General features: G+C 44.6%; 1 protein-coding gene across 2 annotated transcripts in view; it reads left to right on the top strand.

The window, feature by feature from the left end:
- The window catches only part of LOC130129572 (dnaJ homolog subfamily C member 13), a 49,149-nt gene extending 32,224 nt beyond the window's left edge, over window positions 1–16,925 (top strand). For both annotated transcript variants that reach the window (XM_056299156.1, XM_056299157.1), the window contains 36 exons: window positions 175–192; window positions 897–979; window positions 2,348–2,501; window positions 2,860–2,963; window positions 3,100–3,259; window positions 3,368–3,430; window positions 3,525–3,626; window positions 3,874–3,978; window positions 5,077–5,279; window positions 5,605–5,689; window positions 5,793–5,947; window positions 6,051–6,096; window positions 6,223–6,377; window positions 6,580–6,781; window positions 7,198–7,313; window positions 7,665–7,743; window positions 7,838–7,973; window positions 8,103–8,287; window positions 8,720–8,794; window positions 8,914–9,033; window positions 9,234–9,629; window positions 9,782–9,895; window positions 10,314–10,430; window positions 10,849–11,026; window positions 11,171–11,262; window positions 11,355–11,454; window positions 12,034–12,108; window positions 12,225–12,337; window positions 12,909–13,078; window positions 13,249–13,291; window positions 13,692–13,865; window positions 14,037–14,216; window positions 15,178–15,318; window positions 15,461–15,604; window positions 15,749–15,848; window positions 16,700–16,925. In XM_056299156.1, the coding sequence (XP_056155131.1) occupies window positions 175–192; window positions 897–979; window positions 2,348–2,501; window positions 2,860–2,963; window positions 3,100–3,259; window positions 3,368–3,430; window positions 3,525–3,626; window positions 3,874–3,978; window positions 5,077–5,279; window positions 5,605–5,689; window positions 5,793–5,947; window positions 6,051–6,096; window positions 6,223–6,377; window positions 6,580–6,781; window positions 7,198–7,313; window positions 7,665–7,743; window positions 7,838–7,973; window positions 8,103–8,287; window positions 8,720–8,794; window positions 8,914–9,033; window positions 9,234–9,629; window positions 9,782–9,895; window positions 10,314–10,430; window positions 10,849–11,026; window positions 11,171–11,262; window positions 11,355–11,454; window positions 12,034–12,108; window positions 12,225–12,337; window positions 12,909–13,078; window positions 13,249–13,291; window positions 13,692–13,865; window positions 14,037–14,216; window positions 15,178–15,318; window positions 15,461–15,604; window positions 15,749–15,848; window positions 16,700–16,797 (4,581 nt within the window). In that variant the 3' untranslated portion in view covers window positions 16,798–16,925. The remainder of the gene's footprint in view (window positions 1–174; window positions 193–896; window positions 980–2,347; window positions 2,502–2,859; window positions 2,964–3,099; window positions 3,260–3,367; window positions 3,431–3,524; window positions 3,627–3,873; window positions 3,979–5,076; window positions 5,280–5,604; window positions 5,690–5,792; window positions 5,948–6,050; window positions 6,097–6,222; window positions 6,378–6,579; window positions 6,782–7,197; window positions 7,314–7,664; window positions 7,744–7,837; window positions 7,974–8,102; window positions 8,288–8,719; window positions 8,795–8,913; window positions 9,034–9,233; window positions 9,630–9,781; window positions 9,896–10,313; window positions 10,431–10,848; window positions 11,027–11,170; window positions 11,263–11,354; window positions 11,455–12,033; window positions 12,109–12,224; window positions 12,338–12,908; window positions 13,079–13,248; window positions 13,292–13,691; window positions 13,866–14,036; window positions 14,217–15,177; window positions 15,319–15,460; window positions 15,605–15,748; window positions 15,849–16,699) is intronic.
- Window positions 16,926–21,247: the final 4,322 nt, after the last annotated feature.

Raw genomic sequence — 21,247 nt, 5'->3', positions numbered from 1 at the left:
GTTGATGATTTTGGACAACTTAAATGTTTTTGGCACTCAGTTTTTACTTTTGCCAGCATTTGACTGATCTGTAAACGATACACCTGTTTGATTTAAGGAACAATAATCTCTCTGTGTTGTCTCTGTCCCACCCTCTGCTGGTCTTGTGATTTTCTCTGCTGTCAATCAATGCAGCAGGACAGAAATAACCTGGTAAGTAGGACTTACCAATGGGATCTACCTCCTCTCTATCAACCCCACCCTGTCATTATCTTTAGGCTCCTCCTTTGCATTTTGGGTGTGTTCTTTAATTCTACCCAGGTGATGGTCTGTCACATGCCTTACCTGGACCGGTGAGAGTGGAGCCAACACTCCGTCTGTTCACGGCAAAGGCATGTTCATGCAAAGGCGAAAACAGCAAATGCAGAGATTGTACCATCTGTTCAGTTCTGGAAAAAAAGAGATATTCACTGTTCCACATTGTGCTCAATAAGACTCCTGGCTCAGAGCCGGAGGGCCAACCTCTTGATTGATCAGTGCATGTTATCCCCGAACTGATGCCATCAGCGCATTCAGCTAGAGATTGAAGAACCCACCCACTATGTGGGATCCCATTTTGGTATATTGGTGTTGGACATGGTTATTGTTAGGCGTTATTCTCTCTTTATTGTGTTACCTTGCCTTTCACTTTAGTTTTAACTTTGCATAAGTTCATCAACCTCAAGACATTTTGGTCATCTAATTTATTGGTCATATTGTTACCATTTTCATGTTATGTCATCAACAGTCATTATGTCATGGATTAAAGTGGGATCAAAACTTTAACTGTATTCAATATAGAACAATCGCCGGCCATCACAAGACATCTACTAATGAACCCTGTTTGAAGTTGTTGAGTGTTTTTCGGTTGTTTCCAGAATCCAGCCCAAAAGCCTGTCATCCTGAGGAAGAGGAGGCAGAGAATCAAGATTGAAGCGAACTGGGAGCTGTTCTACTACAGGTATCTCACAGCCTGCTAATTGAAATCTCACCTTCCTCCAACTGTGTTGTGCTGTGTCTGGTGTGGTGTTGGGATTGTCCACTGCCACATCTCTAGAGCTAGTAGGGTTTCATTTTCTCATGCAAGGGCAGTGCAGCAGTGTGGATGCTTAAGCTTTTGCCCTCCAGATAAGGAGTTGATCGCCCATTCACCACGTCACCCTGCTTTCTACAGGGCTTTACATTTGTCACTCTATATGTTTGGCATTTGCCTGCCGCCCATAAGCAGAGAGTCAAAGCATAAATGAGGCAGGGGTCCAGTTTCTGGCTCACTTCAGTGGGGCAGAACAGCACTTGCAGGTGTAGGTTGTTGTGAATTCTTGTCGTGGGTTTTCCAGCAACTACAACTTGAAAATGGATAACCAGAATATTCATCACCATATTCATAAACACGGAGCGTGGTCTGACAGGACGCGGAAATGGGGCAGGCTAAGCTAACTGCTAGCCCATCCAGACCGGCAGTTCTGATAACACCAAGGCTGGTCTAGCGGCGGCCTTGCTTAGCATTGACTGTGTTTTTGGTGTCATCATGTGGAGTGCGGGGAGGTGTGTCAAGGGTGTCTGGCTGGAAGAGCTGGCATTGGATCAGCTGGGGGAGCCTGGTCTGCTGTGTCCGGTGGGCCCAGGGACCACGGCCCTGCCCGGAGTTGCGCCCAAAGAGGAAACCCCAAGGGCGGTCTGACGGGATGTGGAAGTGGGGCAGGCTAAGCTAACTGCTAGCCCATGCAGACCGGCAGTTCCGACAGTCATCCTGGCTGGCATTTGCTCTCTTGGACGGTGGAATTTTTTATTATTTTTTTAAAATTTAATTTAATTTATTTTTTTTTGGATATGTGTTTTTTTTTGGGGGGGGGTTTTGCAGTTTGGATATATGTGTTCTTGTAGGTTTTGGTTTTGTGTTTTTGTCTTTGTATGCGCTGCTGTGGGCTGGAGGAAATTATGTTTCATTTCATTTCATGTACTTGTGTACATGAAATTAAATGACAAAATATGTTCCTGATTCCTGATCTAGTGTAGCCACTGATGATCTAGTGTAGCCACTGATCTTTTTTGTGTTTTTTGGGGGGGGGGGGGCAAGGGATAATCAAAAAATTTGACCGTTATGAGTCTGAGAGTGAATTGGTTTGAGTCAGGGGAACTGTGCACAGATCAACCCAAATGCCCACTGTAGTGAGTAAGGTTGTATCATAACAGCTCAGTCATATCGTAGAACAGCACAGTATGCTTGTTTCCCTATACAGGAATAAGACCTGTAACTTTTACAATGTACAGGAGGGCCTCTTTAATCAATGTACCACTTGGACTGTTTTTTTTTCCCCCGCCTCTCCAGATTTCAGTTGGACCACGCACGGTCAAACCTCATCTGGAATCTGAAGACGAGGGAGGAGCTTCGGGATGCCCTGGAGGGGGAGATGCGCTCTTTCAACGTGGACCGGGAGCTGGGCAACGCCACCGTCATCTCTTGGAACCACCAGGAGTTTGAGGTCAGGGCTCACCGGGGCTAAATCGTATTGAGCTTTGATTTGATCTCACACATCACATCTATGGGGGGTGGGGGTGTGCTGTGAGATTGTGAAGGCTTGCAAGGTGACAGTTATGCTGGAGAGAAAAGTGATCAATAACATCCTCCAATTAATGATTCCTATTTGGCATTTCAGTTCATCTCTTTACAATATGACAGTGAGCTCATTGTTTTTATAAGTCCAAACTATATCCGTGTTTAGTCATATTCACACTCACACTCGGTGTTCTGCTCATACTTTTAGTGATAAACATTAATTGTAAACAGATGCACACACAGCTGAGAGGTGTCTCTGTGCTTGTCATGTTCCTGCTTTGCAGGTGAAGTATGAGTGCCTTTCAGATGAGATCAAGATTGGGGACTATTATCTGCGTCTGCTGCTGGAGGAGGATGAAAATGAAGAATCCAGTGCCATCAAGAGATCGTGAGACTACAGCATAGCAAACCTCTAGCCACTGACACCTGATGGGCAACGACATTAGAAACTGTATGTGAAAGATTCAAATGGAGCATTTGCACCCTGATTTCCTCTCCTCTTGTTTTCTTCTCCACTGTTTCAGGTATGAGTTCTTCAACGAGCTCTATCATCGTTTTCTGCTCACGCCCAAAGTCACCATGAAGTGCCTGTGCTTGCAGGCTCTCGCAATAGTCTACGGGAAGTGCTGCGAAGAAATCGGGCCGTTCACAGACACAAAGTACATTGTGGGCATGTTGGACCGGGTGAGTACAAGCACATCATTACTAATGAGTGTCAGCAAGGTGAACAGGTTTTCTCTTGAGATGTCTTTCATCCGTCTTGAAATCTGTTTGCGTTTGTGTGTTTTACAGTGTACAGACAAACTGGAAAGAGACAGACTCATTCTTTTCCTGAACAAACTCATTCTCAATAAGGTCAGCTAATGACAGCAATATGCTCCACAGACAGAATCCACACTACACTTCTTCTTTCTCTGCTGTTCATGGTTAATTTTTTGGTCTTGTGCAGAAAAATGTGAAGGAAGTGATGGACTCCAATGGAGTTCGCATCCTGGTGGACCTGCTCACCCTCGCCCATCTGCATACCAGCAGAGCCACGGTGCCACAACAGGTAAACAAGTGCTTTATCATGTTAACACAGTAGTTCATGGGATTCAGTCCTAAGTGTAGGACGCTCAAATATTTATTTCGATATAAGCCTCATCTAGGTAGAGATTAGATTTTAATCAACATTGATTCAATCTGCTTAACTCATATCACCATTTATTTTTTTATTATTTTTTTTTTCTGGACTCACTGACATAAGTGAAGTGTCCTTAGCAGACTCATAAAAGTGATTATTGTCTTGCTTTTCACAGAGCAATGTGCTGGAAGCAGCCCCAGACATGAAGAGGGAGAGTGAGAAGGAGTGGTACTTTGGCAATGCAGACAAAGAGAGGAGGGGACCCTTCAGTTTTGAGGAGGTATGCGTTTTTCATAAAGCGTTAAGTTCAACACTAAGATGCATTGCATAACTCTTGAGTCCTGAAGCATGTCAAATTTCTGGCTCCTCTAGTACTTGCAGTTGACGGACCCCTTTGTTGCTCTTCTTTCTCCTTTTTTGTTAAACACCTCTTTCCTCTGAGTTATTTATCCTAGTTTTATTTATATATTTTTTTGTGTAAAGGAGATTAGGTCGTCTTATTTTTCACTTTAAATGGGAAAGTAGAGAAGTTGACTGTGAAAGACCGCCATCTTAAAAAATGGCAGAATAGCCCATCCATGCTGTATTACACAAAGGCTGGCTGCTCTCCCTCATGTATGTATGTATACGCGTATGTGTTTAGTTGTTGTTTATTTTGTTTTATTTTGTATTATTTGATTGTTTATGAGTTAAACACCTCTAGGTTTGAAGGTTTTTTTTTTCCCCCAGTTGATTTTTTTATTTTTTATTTTCCCCCTTTTTCTCCCCAATTGTATCTGGCCAATTACCCAACTCTTCCGAGCCATCTCGGTCACTGCTCCACCCCCTCTGCCAATCCGGGGAGGTCTGCAGACTACCACATGCCTCCTCCAATACATGTGGAGTCGCCAGCCACTTTTCACCTGACAGTGAGGAGTTTCGCCAGGGGGATGTAGCGCGTGGGAGGTGTCATTCTATTCCCCCCAGTTCCCCCTCCCCCCAAACAGGCGTCCCTACCAGGGGAGGCGCTAGTGCAGTGACCAGAACACATACCCACATCTGGCTTCCCACCCGCAGACATGGCCAATTGTGTCTGTAGGGATGCCCGACCGAGCCGGAGGTAACACGGGGATTCGAACCGTCGATCCCCGTGTTGGTAAGCAACGGAATAGACCACTATGCTACCCAGACACCCCTCCCCATTGATTTTTCTTTGTATAAAGGAGTGTATAGGTGGTCAGACCTTGTATTCTCCACTTCAGTGGAAAAGTAGAGTTTGACAGAATGGGGAAATACACAGGAACAAAGCTCTGGCAGGTTTCACCCCCATGTGGTGGCCCACAAGTTGTTCCAGATGTAAGTTGGTAACTAAGTAACTCGCTCATGTTATCTGTCCCAGATGCAAGAGTTCTGGAATACGGGTGTCCTGACAGCAAAGACGCGGTGCTGGGCTCAGGGCATGGATGGCTGGCGTCCCCTTCAGGCCATACCCCAGCTCAAATGGTGCCTCTTAGCCACAGGACAGGCAGTGATGAATGAGACTGACCTGGCCACACTCATCCTCAACATGCTCATCACCATGTGCTCCTACTACCCCAGCAGGTGGGGGAAAACAAATTCTATGTGGCTGTGCATGGATGAATTCAAAAAGTAAAACCCTCCTCCACAGCCTTTTCCTCGACTGTTGATACAGAGATAAAGCAGGGTTTTTTTTAAAGCAAACTGCCACGAGACCCTGTGATTTATCATCATTTGAGAGCTATTGAGATATGATGCTAAACACACCTATCCACTTTACAAAAAGTTAATAATAAATTGGATAGTTTCAACATATTCCCTATTGTCTCTTGTCCCCATACCTTTGCTTCATAGTCATGGACTATGCTTATAACCTGATATATCTCTTTGTTTACTTGCTGTTACCCAGGGACCAGGATAATGCTATTATCCGTCCCTTGCCTAAGATCAAGAGGCTAATCAGTGACAACACCTGCCTCCCTCACATCGTCCAGGTGATTTGCATCTGATTTCTATGTCACTCAAATTATGCCCTGTTTTCAGTAGCACAGTTTGAAAATAGTTGTGTTGTTGATTTCTCTCCCTGCTCCTTTCCAGCTGCTGCTGACCTTTGACCCCATCCTGGTGGAAAAGGTGGCCAACCTCATGTACCTGGTGATGCAGGACAACCCCAATCTGCAACGCCTCTACCTCACTGGGGTCTTCTTCTTCATCATGATGTACACTGGCTCTAACGTGCTACCTGTTGCCAGGTGAAAAAACACATACTCCTCTGAAGGACTCACATACATGCACATGTAAAAACTTTTAATCTGTTTTTTGACGATGATCTGTCATACACTCTGTTTCCGTTAGGTTCCTGAAGTACACTCACCTAAAGCAAGCCTTCAAATCAGAGGAGGTAAACCCCGTTTTAGTGTTTTTCAGATCAATTAGGTGCTTATACTCTCCGGATTAAAGCAGAATGGATGTTACAAATCCTACCACCCTTTGAAAATGTCATTGGACTGATAATCCTCCTCCCCAGGCCAAAGGTCAGGATATAGTGCAGCGTAGCATTCTGGGCCCAGTGCTGCCTGAGGCCATGGTGTGTTACCTGGAGAACTATGAGGCTGAGCGCTTCTCTGAAATCTTCCTGGGAGAGTTTGACACCCCTGAGGCCATTTGGAGTAGTGAGATGAGGTAAAAGTCTGTTTGAATCACTGGTGAATCTGTCTCCTCTGTCCTTTATCACGTCCAGGTGGTTTCTGCTACACATATTGGGTGGTCTGAATAGTACATCCATTTGATAATAAAACTCTGCAACATCTGCAATTGCAAGCAGGCCTATAGTTAATGGGGCATTCCTTACAATAGTTATTGGTTGGTTTGTCTCCCTGCCCAGACGTATGATGATTGAGAAGATAGCTGCCCACCTGGCTGACTTCAGCCCCAGACTGCAGAGCAACACACGGGCCCTCTACCAGTACTGTCCCATTCCCGTGGTCAGCTTCCCTCAGCTCGACAATGAGCTCTTCTGCAACATCTACTACCTCAGACACCTGTGTGACACCAACCGCTTCCCCAACTGGCCCATCAGAGACCCTGTATGCACAACTGTTCTGTTTGTTCGTTGCACAATGCACAATTTATTGTTTGTAGCAAGCCACACTTTGATTCATGTCCTTTCATTTACATACATTCACACTTGTGAACTGCTCAGTGAAAGTACAATTCAATGCCTCTTAGTACCGAGTAGCTCTACTGAAGTAGTGGGGGGATAAATGTCTTGCTGAAAGGCACTCAATACTAGTTCTGTGTGTGTATCTGTGAATTTTCAAACAATCAAAAAGGAAGTCGAGTACAAAAGTATTGCAAGCAAAGCTGAGGAACAATTCTGTGAAAAAGCTTTATGACAACTGTGTTGCTTATGTGTCTCTCTGTTTTCTGAGGTTTAACTAAAAAGACAAATGGAGAAATGGTGTACAGACTTTTTATATTTTGCTCAACCTTACCGATGCAGGTTAAGCTGCTCAAAGACACTCTGGATGCCTGGAAAAGGGAGGTGGAGAAGAAGCCTCCCTCCATGTCTGTTGATGATGCCTATGAAGTTCTCTGCCTGCCCAAAGGACAGGGACAGTGAGTGGCCTCTCATTTGATACCATTCCTCTAAATCCATGAACAAGCTGATAACAAATTATTTGTTTTTCAGGAAGTCCCTATATTCAATAACACTAAAAATATGTGACTCATGTGATTCATCCTGGAAAAAAACAGGCATACTGTAGCAGATGTTTTTCCACATTTTCTTTTTATAGATCATTGATTATTGCATTCAGAACTTTAAAATAGTGTGTAAAGGATACAGGTTAAAATATTGTTTTTTGGTATTTAAAATTGTTTTGCTGTTAATTCGCCCCCTATCAGGTAGAGGGGACCTTGGTCTGACATGTGTCTCCAAGAGTTAACTGTTTGCTATCTTGTCATTAGGCATGAGGAGAGCAAGATCAGGAAAGCTTATTTCAGACTGGCTCAGAAGTACCATCCTGACAAGAATCCAGAGGGCAGGGTATGCATTTTGATTATCACTAATGTCATGAGTACCTCGCATCTTAGTCATCCACAGATTGACTTGAGAGTTTTGTCTTGTTTTCCCCTTTTAGGATATGTTTGAGAAAGTCAACAAAGCCTACGAGTTCCTCTGCACCAGGTCGGCTCGAATTCTGGACGGCCCAGACCCAGAAAACATCATCCTCATCCTCAAAACCCAGAGCATTCTCTTCAACCGACATAAACAAGGTCCAAATCACTGTGTTGTCATTGTGGCCTCCCTTTGACTTGTCAGTTGAGCAGAAAGTGAATTTGGCTAGTTGTGCCAAATTGTACTAATAGTCTCAAATCCTTGACTTCTTCATTGTCTGCTAACAGAACTGGAGCCCTACAAATATTCTGGTTACCCGATGCTCATCAAGACCATCACCATGGAAACAGGGGATGGGCAGCTCTTCTCCAAGACCTCGCCGCTCCTGCCGTCTGCCGCCGAGCTGGCCTTTCACACAGTCAACTGCTCCGCTCTCAATGCGGAGGAGCTGCGCCGCGAGAACGGCATCGAGGTACAAACCCACTCAAGAAATATCAGCCGAGGTCCATCACTCCATTTACCCAATTGTAAATTTTAAAATGAATCGTTTGGTGAGTGAAAACTTGGAAATTAACATTATCCACTAGGCAAATGCTGGGAAATGTTGGCGGTTATAGTTTGATACAAAAGCCTCTTTGGTGTGAAACCAGTCATCGTTTGGAAGTTCAGTTTTGCTGTTAAAATCGGAGGAAACTGTAGAAGCAGCTGATTCATTTTGGGATAAAAGTCATGATTTGTTGTGTACATTGCTCTTAGTTTTTATTTTTCATGGTAGCGCTTATTAATTTATTTATAAAACTGCTAAACTTGTTATTGCAAGCAGGCCTGTGGTTAATTGGGCATTCTTTTCAATCATTCTTTTATTAATCTTTTTATTTATTTATGTTTTCCTGTATTTATTCAGGTGTTGTTGGAGGCCCTTTCTCGGTGCGTTGCTGTGTTAACTGCATCAAGCAAGGCTGATGATATGGCTGTGCAGGTGGGATGACCATAGTGTCAGATGAACACTGAATTCAGTTATGTTTTTTTATGCAATTTATAGGTTTTTTTTACATCTATACTGGCAGTGTTATGATAACCGACGTTGTGCTCCCTTAGGTGTGCGGGCACATCTGTAAATGCTATAGTGTTGCAGCTCAGTTCGAGGAGTGCAGGGAAAAGATCATCGAGATGCCCAATATCATCAGAGACCTCTGTCACATTCTCTACTATGGAAAGGTGAGGCGTTTTAGTTGTATTCTCCCCTGTCTTCCTACCACTATCCAGCGAAAAAGAGGGTATGATGTTTTTCAATGTCAATTTAACACTTGTCCAGCTACCAAAACCACTGTGCGTAAGTTGTTTTTTTTTTTAACACAAATACAGTGTCACTCAGCAGCAATTTCTGTTGTCTTTCCACATGCCTCCCCTGCACTCAGGGCCTCCCAAGGACAGCAGCCCTGGCAGTGCAGTGCGTCAGCTCCTTTGCAGTGGACTTCTTCCTCCAGACCCACCTGTACCACGCTGGTGTGCTTTGGCACCTGCTGGTCCACCTCTTCAACTACGACTACACCTTGGAGGAGAGTGGGGTGCAGGCTAGCCAGGACACAAACCAGCAAGAGGTGGCCAACAGTCTGGCCAAGCTCAGCCTGGTAGCCCTCAGTCGCCTGGGGGGCTACTCCCAGACACCTCATGCACAGGAGGCGGGCAACCCTGGGGCAGAGACTAATGGTGTGGATGGCGTTCCTCCAGAAAACCCCACCATCTGTAAGAGCCTGGCAGCTATGCTCACACCATACATCGCCAAGAAGCTGGGATCAGGAACACCCGCTGAGGTAGGTCACACAGGTAGATTGTGGCCAGGGGAGTGAAGTTATCCTCACAGATGTAGCAAGATGAGTAACAAAGGCTTTGCAGACATTTACAAATGCATGGCTACACACACACACACATGCACTGTGTCCTGTCCCCCCCGTGATGTGTCCAGGTGTTGAAGCTGCTTAATAGTAATTCGGAGAACCCGTACCTAATCTGGAACAACAGAACACGGGCTGAGCTGCTAGAGTTCCTGGAGGATCAGCAGGAAGGGAACATCAAGAGAGTAAGACAAGATATCTGACAGCTCATTCTTTGCTTGTCTGGAACATCTGAAAAAGCACTCGAAGTGATTTAGCTGTTTTTTAGGGTTTGAAAAGCTTGAATATTTGACTTAAATTCGGGAAAGAACAGTAAAACTCACTGGGTACACATCTGACTGCAAGTTTGATGTTGTTGTTGTGCACCCTGCTGTCATTTCTCATATTCTGGTGTTTAGTTGATGTGAAGTAGTATCATCCTCAGCTATGGTGATATTCACTCGGTCTTATTACCTAGCAAATGTAAGCATGCATTCTTTGGAATTCTTGACCAAATTCTAAATTAGGTATGAAATTTAAGAAATGGCAAATGTGTTGAAATCCTGTACTGAGATTACTGTGGTCATTTTAATTATTTATATATTTGCTGTGGTCTCTTTCCAGGGGGAGAATGACCAAAGCTTTGGTGCAGAATTTCTATTCAGTGACCACAGCAAAGAGCTGATTGTGGGAGAGATTTTTGTCCGAGTTTACAATGAGCAGCCCTCCTTCCCCCTGGAGGTGGGTATAATGACATGAAAATATTAATGATGCTTACATTATTAATGCTGCATTTCTTATTCTTTCTCCCACTACCAATATTGCATAACTCATCAGCCCTCTGTCAGTCAGCAGGGATCTTTTTGGTAGGAAATCAATCCAGAAACTTTAAGGAGGAAAGCCAGTGAAAATATGTTCAATATTACAAAGCTGAGCCCTGTAATTTCACCAAGTTGTACTAATTAGAAACTTACAAGTAGCGTTTAAACACTTCTTTTTTTTTAACCACACCTCTACTAGACGATCCCCAGTCTTGAACTTCTCATTAACTATTAGCAGAGGTCGTCTTCAGTATTTTCTTCAATTATTCAGTTTCTGTTTAAAGTGAGCCCAAATTTCATAATGCTGTTGTGACATGCTCTACCTTCTCCATGTTAAGTTTCCCAAGGCATTTGCTGCAAGTCTGCTGGACTATGTGGGCTCCCAGGCCCAGTACCTCTACACACTGTTGGCCATGAGCCAGAGTAACAAGGTGGAGTCCCAGCAGCATGCTGAGAGGCTCCACTTTGCTGAGATGGCCCTGGAGGCCCTCCGTAACGTCATCAAAAACAATCCTGGTAAGATGTTGGATACAACCTTGGGCCCTGTCTTATTTTGTCCTAAGAACACCAATACAGATGAAATTGAATGTCTTATAGTGTCAGCTGAAACCCTGTTCTTTAGCGCATCTATCCCGAGCTGTGTTCTCTGTCTGCCTCCAGGTTCTGAGTCAGAGTGCATTGGCCATTTCAAGCTGCTCTTCTCCTTGTTGCGGGTTCATGGAGCTGGCAGAGTGCAACAGCTCGCTTTGGAGGTTAAGTAAAGCTTTTCCTTATCCCCATTCCGTTTAGTTGTCAGTATTTGTAGTCCTTAATGTTTCAAGTATTGCATTGTTTTCCTCTGTAGGTTGTAAACACAGTGACGTCTAACCAAGAGTGTGTGAGCAACATCGCAGAGTCTCTGGTGCTGTCCAACCTTCTGGTGCTGCTGCACTGTCTTCCTTCCAGTAAGAATATACACTCAAGTTTTCCAGGTAGCATAGCGGTCTATTCCGTTGTCTACCAATACGGGGATCACCGTGTTACCTCCGGCTTGTTTGGGCGTCCCTACAGACACAATTGGCCGTGTCTGTGGGTGGGAAGCCAGATTTGGGCATGTGTCCTGGTCGCTGCACTAGTGCCTCCTCTGGTCGGTCAGGGCGCCTGTTCAGGGGGGAGGGGGAACTGGAGGGAATAGCTTGATCCTCCCAGGCACTACGTCCCCCTGGTAAAACTCCTCACTGGCTGGTGAAAAGAAGTGGCTGGCGACTCCACATGCATCGATGGAGGTATGTGGTAGCCTGCAGCCCTCCCTGGCTTGGCAGAGGGGGTGGAGCAGCAACCGGGATGGCTCAGAGAGTGGGGTAATTGCATTTGGGGAGAAAAAAAAAGGGGGGGGTCCAAAAAAGAGAATATACACTCAAGTTTAAATGGGCAAAAACGCATCAACTTAATGCATTTGTACATTTTTTTTCTTCATGTTCATTATTATATGTTTCATTAGAGTGAACCACATAGCACAGCTTATTACTTTCCTTCTCTCTCAGGCCGCCAGCTTGTGCTGGAAACCCTGTATGCCTTGACTTCTAACACAAAGATAGTCAAAGAGGCTATGGCCAAAGGTTAGTGTAATACTGCATTTTACTGTGTTTTGTGGGGAAAATTTATCCATATTTGAAATGAATGAAGAGTGTCAGCATTGCTCATTTTCAATCTCTTTGTTTTCATGGCCCCACAGGTGCTCTGATTTACCTGCTGGACCTCTTCTGTAACTCCACACACCCGCAGGTGCGCTCACAGACAGCAGAACTCTTCTCCAAAATGACCTCCGACAAGCTGATTGGGCCAAAGGTGGGTGTGGTTAAATTGTCTAAAAGGTAGGCTTATCAATATCAGAGGTTTGTAGAAAAATGTGAAAGTGGTTTGAAATCGTGCACTGCGGTGTGCTATGTATTTGATCCCCCCCCCCATTTCAACTGAACACTACACCAGCTGATTTTGGTAATTAACACATTGACATTTCAGATGTAAAATGAAAATAGGCCATGTCCTGTAATGATGTAGTGGTTACAGGTTCTACCACCTGCTGAGGCCTGTCGGAATTTGTTTTACCCTGTGTCTCCCATATTCAAGTGTCCCCTTCAAGTTTCCTATTCTTGGCTTAAAAAAAAAAAAGAGTCATTGGGTCATTAAGTACTTTCATCCCCACCTTTTTGAAAGTACATGTGCCTCAACTGGCTAAGGATCAAAATGTGTCAGAGCTCTCTCCCTAGTGTCTTACAATTAAGAATGAAAATAATTTTTTTTAAAAATGAGTGAACTGCCCACACCTTTAAAAAAAAAAACTTGCCTTAAACACTTCAATTATCATGCATCCGTTTATCGTTTGTCTAATCTTTTTCCATCAATTGTTCTCTGCCAGGTGCGGCTGACGCTAATACGTTTCCTACCAGGCGTTTTTATGGATGCCATGCGAGACAATGCAGAGGCAGCGGTGCACATATTTGAGGGAACGCACGAGAATCCCGAGCTCATCTGGAACGACGGCTCCAGGGAGACTGTCTCCACCACTGTCCGGGAGATGATGCTCGAGTATGTCATTCTCTCCGATTTGAAGTTTATATTGTACTGATAGCATAAGGTGGCCAGCAAGATGACAGCTGTGACACTGCAGAATCCTAACATAATCTTAGCATTTACAGATGGGATGCCTTAAGCCATGCTCTGATATTACAGTCCTTACTTTCTCTCACAATTTCCAGGCACTTTAAACAGCAGAAGGATAATCCTGATGTGAACTGGAGAGTAAGTTCAGTATATATTTTACAATTAAGTGGCTATGATCCAGAGAAACATATAGTGAGGGAACATGTATTGGTCCTGTGTCTGCTCAAGCAGATGCTGACAGCATATATGGCAGGGATGGAATGTGCGACCTTCCAATTATGGGATGGTCTGTAACCACTAGGCCAGCAGTGGTGAACCATGTGCCATGGAGAGCCTGTGTATGCAGGTTTTCATTCCAACCCAACTCCACACCAGGTGATTTCACTGATTGGGTTGGAATGAAAACCTGCATACACAGGCTCTCCATGGCACATTGTTAGCCACCCCTGCACTAGGCTATAATGCCACCCTTCAGGTGGCGTTATTAAACATTGCATATACTTAAATGTCACCTGAAACTCTTTGACTATGTACCCAGCTGCCAGAGGACTTCACAGTGGCTTACGGAGCAGGACAGGGTGAGCTAGAAGTGGGCGGAGTGTTCCTGCGTATCTTCATCGCTCAGCCAGGCTGGGTGCTACGCAAGCCTCGGGAGTTCCTAGTGTCCCTTTTGGAGACCCTTACTGAGCTGCTGGAGAAAAACAACCCCAATGTGAGCCTCACTCAGAAACAAAACACACCCACACACACTCTCACTCAATCACTTGCCGACTCATTAATTTTATGTCCCTCATCCAAGGTTGTATTGACCTGATAATTTTGCTAGTTCTGTTTTCTCTTGCCATCGTCATCACTCCTTACTGACACTGCTGGTTTCCTACAGGGTGAAGCCCTGGAGACGATCACCACGGCAACAGTGTGCCTGTTCAGCACACAGAGCCAGCTGGCTGATCAGGTTCCTCCTTTGGGCCACCTGCCCCGGATCGTGGCAGCACTTAACCACAAGAACAACGCCATTCCCAAGAGCTCCATTCGTGTCATCCATGTTCTCTCTGACAATGAGGTGAGGTAGCGGAGAACAGCCGAACCACACGTCAGAAAATTAATGCATAATTAAGGGGATCATGTCTGGGTCTTAAAAACCTTTTGCTTGGTTTGGGAAAAGTATTCTTAAAAATAATATCCACCATTTGAAAAAGATAATCCCTACTCACATGAAACTGAAGCACATTTTGTGTTACTAATAAGATAATGGGCTTGCTTAATACCTAGACTCATGGAACAGTCACATTTTTGAGAATGTTTTGGAATCATTTTTTTTTTCTTCCTCAAAATGGAAATTTAATGTTTTGGAATGAAACATCTTGCATTGTAGATTGCAAAGAATGCAAGTTCAGTCAGGGACCTCTTGCTAACTGCAGCCTCATTTGGCCTCATTCACATATTAACCATACATACACCAGTCACAATTGCCCCTGCTAAAGGGTGGACTACTTAACTAAAGGAAACCAGATTGTTCGGCTTACTGATGCCCACATCGCTACTTCTGTTGTAACACTTGCTTGGTTGTTGCTTACCTAACTGCCACCTGTTAGGATCTGCTTCTTTGCACTGTACAGGGGATTTGTGCTCTTATGTTCTTGATGGATTTAGTTTAGTCTAGATGAGTTCTGTACATCCAAGCAGACCCATTCACTGACAGTCATATTGTCATCTTGCATTTCAAATGAAATTACAAAATATTTTTCAGAATGTGAGTGGTCCTGACAAATAATTTTCAGCTACAATGTTAAGCTAGTTGATATGTTTTTGCCCAGCCATTGCAACGATACATTATAATAACTGCAGTCTTAGGATCCATTTAAGTGGTTAAGACTTGAGAAAAAAAGCACAAGATATATTTAAAACAATAAGCTAGAACCTTGAATCAATCTACAATTTCACACAGAACCCACCCGATGTTTTTTTCCTCTGATGCATTGTGAAAATTATTCACTAAATGACATCCCAATTTGTCCGTGCAGCTGTGTGTGCGCTCTATGGCCTCTCTAGAGACCATTGGTCCTCTGATGAATGGGATGAAAATCAGAGCAGACATGGCAGGACTGGCCTGTGAAGCCCTCAACCGCATGTTCCAGAAGGAGCAGACGGACCTAGTGGCTCAGGTAATCTGCCGATATTATTTTGGGATGCCCCCCCCCTTTTTTTTTTAAATTTTTAAAAAAAAAATTGTATTACAATACCATGTATGATTGCTAATTAGTTATCTGGTATTGAGTGCATGTTGGTGCTCTGTGAACTCATCAGGCTCTAAGAGTGGAGCTGGTGCCATACCTTCTGAAGCTCCTGGAAGGAATAGGCCTGGAGACATTAGACAACCCTTCAGCCACCAAAGCTCAGATAGTAAAGGCTCTCAAGTCCATGACACGCAGTCTACAGTATGGAGAACAGGTACAATGCCATTCCAGGGTCAGGAGCATTAGGAGCTGTTTGATGGAGACTCACATTCTTCATTTTGAATTTTAAGTTTATAAAATTTCAGGTGCCCAAGCTTTGTTTGATTTGAAACAACTGTGATGAAACCATGCTTTGCAGGTGAATGAGATTCTAGCCAGGTCCACTGTGTGGAGTGCCTTCAAAGACCAGAAACATGACCTCTTCATCTCAGATTCTCAGACTGCAGGCTACCTGACAGGTATCATGAGATAAAATGGACTTTATTTGCTGTTGTGGGGAAATTTGATCATGACCTTACCTAAACCCTTTGTCTACCATTCTTTTAACACAAAACCTTACATTTACTTGGCAAGCAAAAGTTTTGAAATGCTGTGTTACACTGCTGCACTCCAAGGTGAGTCTTGTGTGCCTTTTTCTGAGCTGATGTTCAATCTTAATCCTTTTCTTGTGGCTTGTAAATCCACTCTGTGGCCGACTCCTCACTTTTGGTTCATGCCTTTCTGACACCCTACCACCCTTTTTTTTTTCCTCCGCCTCCCTCTTTCTCCCTGGCTTTGCTTCCCTCTTCCTCCCTCTCCTCTGCCACATTTCCTCTTCAGGGGTATCAACTCCTTCTCTCCTGGCCGCCAGTAGCCCACTTCGAGGTGGGCTCTAGACCCTTGAGTTGGGCCCTTCGCAGCCCTCCTCTCTTGCTCTGATGCAGGTAGACTCTGACCTTGCTCCTACTGCCTCTCCTTGCTTCTTAACCTTCCATCTTGCTGCACATTCCATGTTCCATTCCCACCTCCCTACCTGCCCATACAAGGAGATAAAATTGAACCCCACATGAGGGCTGATTGAGAAGATCTAAGTCATTCAGCTTTAAGGCAACAGGAAGTAAATGTCCCTAAATTTCATCTGTCTGTAACTCCATAAACATCTTCTCGCACTCTGTGCCATATCACCAATAGCATTGTACCAACTTTTCTTACACCAGTTCAAGTAATTTAGTCTAAAACTCACAGTAGCTCACCAGTAGCCCAATAAAAAATAACAGGCCACTCACACCCCTCACTCCTGTTTTCACCCACTCTACATTCACTTGTGCAGGTCCAGGAGTAGCAGGCTACCTTACAGCAGGAACTGGCACCACCGTGATGCCCAGCGTCCCACCCCCTGTGGACAATGATATCGGAGACCTGGGCTGATGGACACACAAGACAGTCACGCTCGGATGCCCAGATTTCCCTGCAGCTTCACGGCTGTAGCTCGGAGGGACGTTTTGCCTCCCTAGTTGAGGGGACAGAGAGAGAGAGAGAGAGAGAGAGAGAGAGGGAGAGGGGTGGGGGCAGAGGGAGACACGGGAGAGCAGGCTGTCACCGACTACCACTGACTGTCACCAGAAAGTCCACAACATCTCGAAGTATCCTTCTCCTTCCCGTGCTTCTGAACTTCACACAAACATCTTGATAAAACACTTTCTAATTGCTTTAAGCAATGACCACATGTGTTTTGTTTTTTTGTGCTTCTTTCTAGTTTCTTCCAATGAGACAAATAGTTTACTTTTTGTATGAATATATTTTTTACTCTTGATTGTGTATTTTTTTTTTTTTTGGTGAAACAAAGACATTGGGATACTGAGGTTGATTATTATTGTAATGTAAATTCAAATCCCCCATTTCAACCTCCTTCCTCTCCTTCATTACACTCTAATCAGCATCCTCATCCTGAAGTCAACTGCCATTGTTGGGGGCACACAAGCTGACAGTTTGAGGTCAAAGAACAAAGACGTCTATTGCTAAGTTGATTTCACGTCACACTTGTCTGTGCACGGGACTGGTCTACATCTCACATAACATAACATTTCATTTACTATTTAATAATTGTATCGGGGTTTTTTTTAAAGAAAACATGTTAACAGGAACTCACCGCTGTCTGTTTTGTAATGTTTTTCTTGCCCAATTTCCCATCGAGGAAACATTGTTCAGACACCCAGACTAATGCCGAGTTGCTGTTCTGTTTAATTTGGCCCTGACACTGATGTGCTCTCCTTGCATCGCTGTACCCAACAGTAATGATGTTGACTCATACATCTCTCTCCTCTCTCTATTTGAACGCTATACTTTACCCTTTTTTTTCCCTACGTAATTTTCCTTCCCCCAGAATGCAAAAAGCACTAGAATATTTATGGTTGAATAGTAATGTTTTACCACCTGAAATGAGCATCTGAAAAGACATGAGGAATGATATTGACTGATTATGAATCTTATGTGAAAGATTAGTGCAATTGTGAAATGTTCAATGTAATATTGCGTATATAAACTTTCTATATTGAATGTACATTAAAGAAATCAGTCGCACTTGTACATAAAATTTTAAGAATAAAAGGGAACCCACAGTGTTGTTCTTTTGTAAATGTGTTGGTTTGTCAAAGTGATAGACAATGATAATTTATCATCAAATACGAACAAAAAATCACTCACATCTCATCTCATCTTCAGCTGCTTTTCCGGGGTCGGGTCGCGGTGGCAGCAAGCTAAGCAGGGCACTCCAGACGTCCCTCTCCCCAGCAACACCCTCCAGCTCCTCCTGGGGGATCCCAAGGCATTCCTAGGCCAGACTGGACATGTAGTTCCTCCAGCGAGTTCTGGGTCTACCCCGGGGTCTCCTCCCAGTTGGCCGTGTCCGTTAAACCTCCAGAGGAAGGCGCCCAGGAGGCGTCCTAATCAGATGCTCGAACCATCTCAACTGGCTCCTTTCGATGCGAAGGAGCAGCGGCTCTACTCCAAGCTCTCTCCGGATGCCCGAGCTCTCCCTAAAAAAATCACTCACAAATTTTGTAATTACCAAATAAGAAATGAATGTTGATTTTCTCAGGAATCGTAAGTGATCATAAGGATGTTTGTTGGCACTGTAAGGGAAATCATAAGATTTACTGAGGTTTCTGTTACCGATTACAATGACATGACAGACCATCTTTGTTTTAATTACTACTGAAGACCAAATTTAGTTCTAAGTAAGTTTGTTGCTTCAGTATGTGTATATATACTTACAAACCTGTCAGAAAGAACTTAGATTATACAAATCCAGCGAACACACACACACACACACACACACACACACAGATACAGATGAGCCAAAACATTAAAACCACCTCCCTAATATTGTTTAGTTCCCTCTCGTGCTGCCAAAACAGCTCTGACCTGTCGAGGTGTGGACTCCACAAGACCTCTGAAGGTGTCCTCTGGTATCTGGCACCAAGACGTTAGCAGCAGATCCTTTGAATCTTGTAAGTTGCGAGGTAGGACCTTCATGGATCGGACTTGTTTTTCCAGCACATCCCGAAGATGCTTGATCGGATTGAGATCTGGGAAATTTGGAGGCCAAGGCCTTGAACTCTTTGTCATGTTCCTCAAACCATTCCTGAACAATTTTTTGCAGTGAGGCAGGGTGCGTTATCCTGCTGAAAGAGGCCACTGCCATCAGGGAATACCGTTGCCGTAAAGGGGTGTAGTATGTCTGTAATGATGTTTAGGTAGGTGGTATGTGTCAAAGTATCATCCATATGAATGCCAGGACCCAAGCTTTCCCAGCAGACTATTGTCCAGAACATCACACTGCCTCCACCAGCTTGCCTTCCCATAGTGGATCCTGGTACCACCTCTTCCACAGGAAAACAACACACCAGGCTGTCCACATGATATAAAAGAAAACGTGACTCATCAGACCAGGCCACCTTCTTCCATTGCTCCGTGGTCCTGCTCTGATGCTCATGTGCCCATTGTAGGTGCTTTCACCAGTGGACAGGGGTCATCATGGGCACTCTGGCTGGTCTGCAGCTACGCAGCCCCATACACAGCAAGCTGTGATGCATTGTGTTTTTTTATACCTGTTTATCATAGCCAGCATTAACTTTTTCAGCAATTTGAGCTACAGTAGCTCTTATGTGGGATCAGACCAGATGGGCTTGCCTTTGCTTCTCACATACATCAATGAGCCTCGGGCGCCCACGACCCTTCGCTGGTTCACCGGTTGTCCATCCTTGGACCACTTTTGGTAGGAACTGACCACTGCATACCAGGAACACCCCAAGAGACCAACCGTTTTGGAGATGTTCTTACCCAGACATCTTCCCATCACAATTTGGCCCTTGTCAAAGTCGCTCAGATCCTTACGCTTGCCCATATTTCCTGCTTCCAACACATCAACTTCAAGAACTGACTATTCACTTGCTGCAAAATACATCCCACCCCTTGACAGGTGCCATTGTAGTGAGATAATGTTATTCACTTCATCAGAGAGGGAGAGAGAGAGATGAGGCGACAATGATGGTAAGTAGTTCCTTTGTTTCAAGAAACGCCTTCATTAAACACTAATAATTAATCAGAAAAACTTTAAAAGAACAAATTCCTAAAACTACTCAGATCAGATCACGCTTCGACATGTTTTTCCCCTCCTAGGTTTCACACATTTTTATATTGGGCGTATGTGTTATTTGTAGCCAGGGAAAGTCGTGTCGACGAGTCGCGGGGGGCGCGGCGGAAACCGGGACACGAGAGGGTTTGAAAACAATAAAAGGAAGAAGAGCACGTCGAATCACTCAAGCGATTCTTGCCAGTCATTGAGAACGGAGGAGGCGCATCTTGTTGGGATGATAGCCGTGACGAGGGAAGACGGGATTCTTAACGAATGTTTGTAGGGGGGGGTGGGACTTGGGAGACGTACGATCGATCAGGATAACTAGAAGTGCGATGGTTATTGATCGTATCTCAAGGCGTCAGAGCCCGTAAGGTTTATGTACTTGAAAACCATTGCTGGGTGGATCGCTTCCCACTCGGATGAAAAGCAACGAAGAGGGGAGTAGAGGCTGATGTTGTAGGTGTTCGTGAGGCAAGAAGAAAAACTAGATTCCGTGAAGGGGAGGAGGAGGACAGCACTTCCGTGTATTTTATTTTTGAAAGGGAATTGCCGGAAAGAGTGTGCCTTGATCATGTGTGTTACATGGTGAGGCCGTACAACAGAGCTTCTCTCTGATGTTCTTTGCTGTCAAGAATATTGTAGCGAATTCGGGGGACAACGCCACCACAGGAACTGCCGCGGCCGGGAAGCGAACCCGTACCGCCCGCAACGCAGGAGGCATCGCTAACCGCTAGACTAAAGGGTCAGATCCGCCAGCCAGCTGCCAGCGTGTCTTCTTATCCATGCACGTTACAATATGGACGTGTTGCTGCGGTGTGTAATGGAGTCAGAAGATATGGGAGATGCGGGAAGGTCAACTGCAATGTCGAAGATGATCAAGTTGACAATGTCAGTACATTGTCCAAAAAGAGAGACGGAAAAGAAAGCAATTAAGATGAGAACAGAAAAGGGATCGTGCTCCGCCGAGAAATGGCGAGATGGTGGAAGTGCACAAGGAACCGGAGCAGAAAATGAATGCAGCTGGTAGAAATATCTGCATGGACAAGAGAAGATTTTTGGCATTTATTACTGTTGTGTAATTTTATGTTATGTTCTGGTTACTTTATGTAACAATACCCGAGCGGAGGGTGGCTATGCTCACAGTAACGACACCGAGTCAAGGCTGAAAGTTGAACGGGTCTTTACTGTCTAACGTTGTGTCATCCACAGGCAGAAGCAGTCCAACCACAATGTGCTTCG

The sequence above is a fragment of the Lampris incognitus genome, chromosome 19 (assembly GCF_029633865.1).
Source record: "Lampris incognitus isolate fLamInc1 chromosome 19, fLamInc1.hap2, whole genome shotgun sequence".
Taxonomy (NCBI): domain Eukaryota; kingdom Metazoa; phylum Chordata; class Actinopteri; order Lampriformes; family Lampridae; genus Lampris; species Lampris incognitus.
The sequence above is the reverse complement of the archived record's forward strand: the minus strand, read 5'-3'. Positions and strand labels throughout refer to the sequence as shown.